Source organism: Apodemus sylvaticus, chromosome 23, assembly GCF_947179515.1.
Source record: "Apodemus sylvaticus chromosome 23, mApoSyl1.1, whole genome shotgun sequence".
Lineage (NCBI taxonomy): Eukaryota > Metazoa > Chordata > Mammalia > Rodentia > Muridae > Apodemus > Apodemus sylvaticus.
The window spans coordinates 26,247,601-26,250,528 of NC_067494.1; the positions used below are offsets into that span (position 1 = coordinate 26,247,601).

At 49.9% G+C, this 2,928-nt stretch overlaps 1 protein-coding gene across 1 annotated transcript; it reads right to left on the minus strand.

The window, feature by feature from the left end:
• Window positions 1–1,317: 1,317 nt before the first annotated feature.
• Window positions 1,318–2,061, minus strand: Sf3b5 (splicing factor 3b subunit 5). Its single transcript, XM_052169366.1, has one exon. It carries the CDS (start codon window positions 1,888–1,890, stop codon window positions 1,630–1,632), a length of 261 nt encoding a protein of 86 aa, XP_052025326.1. The 5' UTR covers window positions 1,891–2,061; the 3' UTR covers window positions 1,318–1,629.
• Between the last annotated feature and the right edge of the window lie 867 nt (window positions 2,062–2,928).

The window sequence follows — 2,928 nt, forward strand, 5'->3', positions numbered from 1 at the left end:
AGACACGGTGTCTGTCTGAACCTGGAGCTAAGCAGTCGTAACGCCCCAGCTCTCCTCTTCACAGTACTGGGATTATATGCCCATAGAGCTAGACCTGGGTTTTTGCACTTGTAGGAGAAATTTGAACTCAGGTTCCTGGATTTGCGCAGTAAGAACTCTTAGCTCCAGAGCCAGATCTCCTGAATCTCTTTACTGTTAATTTTGTTTGTCTAATAGGCCTGTTTGTCCTGAAGTATGTTGACCGGGCTGGCCTTGAACTCACGGATCTGATTGCCCGCCTCCCCACTTGGATTAGAGGCATGTAACCGCCACTCCCAACCATGGTTATTTTTAAGTAAGTTACTAAAAATATAGTTTTTTCTTCTGCTGAAGAACTATAACTCTAGTATATATAACCCACATAAAAACTTCCCAAGCCACCAACCAGCCTCCTCTTCCTCCTCTTCTCCTGCTGTTCTGTCCAAGGCTCACCCCTTCCCAACACACTGCTTTTGTGTGGAGGGGTTCGGGATAGGGTTCAAGACAAGGTTTCTCTGTGTAGCCCTGATGCATAGTCCTGAAATTACATCTGTAGACCAGGTTGCCCTTAAACTTGAGATCCTCCTGCTTTGGTCTCGAAAGCACCATCACGCTCTTTTTGAACTCAAGTGATTCCCCCAGCCTCTTGGATGCTGGGATTGAAGGTGTGCTGGTGACTCATACTGCTTTTAGGGTTTTCCTTCAGGAAGTCAAACACACTGCTGCCCTTGGGTCCACTGCCTTGGCAGGCCTTGTTAGATGGAAAACACCTTCCTGTGCCCTGCATAGCTCTTTCTCGATTCCTTAAAATCTGTTCTCAAATGTCATCATCTCAGTAAAGCAGCATCGTAAGCATGGTTATTTAAAATTGTAAACTCTTCAAGCTGGCATCATGTATGCCCTCAAACCTTAGGAAAATGCTCTGGTGAAAAGAAAACTGAATGGCGGTTGGAGGGGGAACAGAACAGGGTGGGACATGACACCACTTGTTTGCCAGTTTGTCATTTCTGAAGACACATAGACTAATCATCAAGGGGGAGGGGGGGAGGGTACAGCATAAAGAGAAGGGTGTGGAAAAACTCCCGGGCTTCATGGTTTCTCTGGGACCAGATCATGTACGCAAGAAGAAAACCGGGGTGAGGGAATATCATAAGTGTGTGTAACATCTTAAGGACTTGGCAATAAATCGCTTGTCCCGTGCTTCTGCTCCCATTTCCCATTTATACTCTCACAAAACCTTGATCCACAGAACCCTCTCCAAATAACCTCCCAAAGAACACAGCAATCCATACTAAGAGATAGAGCAAATCCTAAACTTTATATATATATTTTAAAGGGGCGGGGGGGGGGGGGTGTAAGAAGACATCAACGATGGAAAAGCAGACTCGAAATGCGTCCTCACTCCCGTGCAGTCTTCTCCCTCGCTTGCCGATTCTGGGATCACGCCTTCTGCAGTTCCCTGGGGACCCGACAGTCTCTCTCGATGACCGGTTCGGAATCGTCCACGGGTCAGCAGATCGGGTGAGACAGCCAACACAGAGTGGTGGAGAAGCAGGAGCAGGGAGGATCGGACCACAGCGGCCAGGTGGGGAAGACCGGGAAGCGCTCGCCTCAGTTCTCCTCGGGCTTGTCCGCCGGCGGCCCGCTGGGCTGCAGCATTTTTTCCATCAGGTTGAAACGCACGCGCGCTTTGCTCTCATTCTCAGCAATGGCGAAGTAGTTGAGGAGGTCGAAGTGACCCATGTAGGAGCAGTAGGAATCCCGGTGCTGGTTCACAAGCCATTCCCACTTGGTGGTGTCGGCGTGGCCCGTGCCGATGTACTTGGACTGCAGATGCTCCAGCTGGCTGTGGATGGTGTACCGGTCGGTCATCTCGCCGCTTTGCTCTTAGGCTTCGAGATCGGGACACAGACGAGAAGCTGCCGCTCGCGGCGTTCAAATGAGACAGACCCTGCCTCCGCCGCCGCTACACAAAACCTCTATTCGTGCTGGCGCGGGAGAAAGACGCCTCCCAGACGCATGAGTACTTTCCTTTCCTAGGCGGAAGCGGAAGTGCAATCTGTCGCGCGATTGGAGTTGCCTAGGAAACAGTGGGCCGTCTCCTCACAGAGCCCGCCTACTTCGAAGAGTGTTGCATGATGGTCCGCCTAGAGGCTCTTGGGTGATCACGTTCTGGCCCGAGCGTTGCATTCTGGGACTTGTAGTCCAAAGAGTTTATTTTAGGGTTTTGTTTTGGTTTTGCCTGGTTTATATAGGACAAGGTCCAACGGCATGGAAGCGTCATCCCACGGCTCCGAGCTACGAAGAAGGGGAAATCCAAGTGGGTTTCCACTACAAGCAACCAGGAAAACTAACTCTTGTACCTAGATGCTAATGTGGCGGCATGGTTCCCCCATGGACCCAACTTTGTCTCTTAGGGTTTGGATACTGGGAAAAGTCTTTTTGACTCTAGCTAGCTGCTTGGTGATTAGTGTCAGCACCAACAGTCTCATTAATGGCTTCCACATCGAGCTCCAGGCTCCAGTTTCTCAACCCACCGAGGGGTTGTTTGCCCTAGGTCACTCAAAAACTATTCCTTAAAGTCAGACATGGCTCGAGACAAGAAACCTTTCTTTCTCTTCATCTTGTGTTTTTCTGCTGATTACTGCCTTATGTTGGAGGTTGTACACTTACGTTCTCACTTGTTTCAAACAACTCAGAAAGGATAACTGTACTTCTTTTATGGTATCCCTTAAGGATACGCATATAGCCTGACGGAGATTGTACTCTCAAAAAAACATTTTAAGGCCGGGCGGTGGTGGCACACGCCTGTAATCTCTGGGAGGCAGAGGCAGGTGGATTTCTGAGTTCGAGGCCAGCCTGGTCTACAGAGTGAGTTCCAGGACAGTCAGGGCTACACAGAGAAACCCT

Coding starts and splice junctions, on each gene's coding strand:
- Sf3b5 (XM_052169366.1), bottom strand. CDS start 1,890: ATGACCGACCGGTACACCATCCACAGCCAGCTGGAGCATCTGCAGTCC.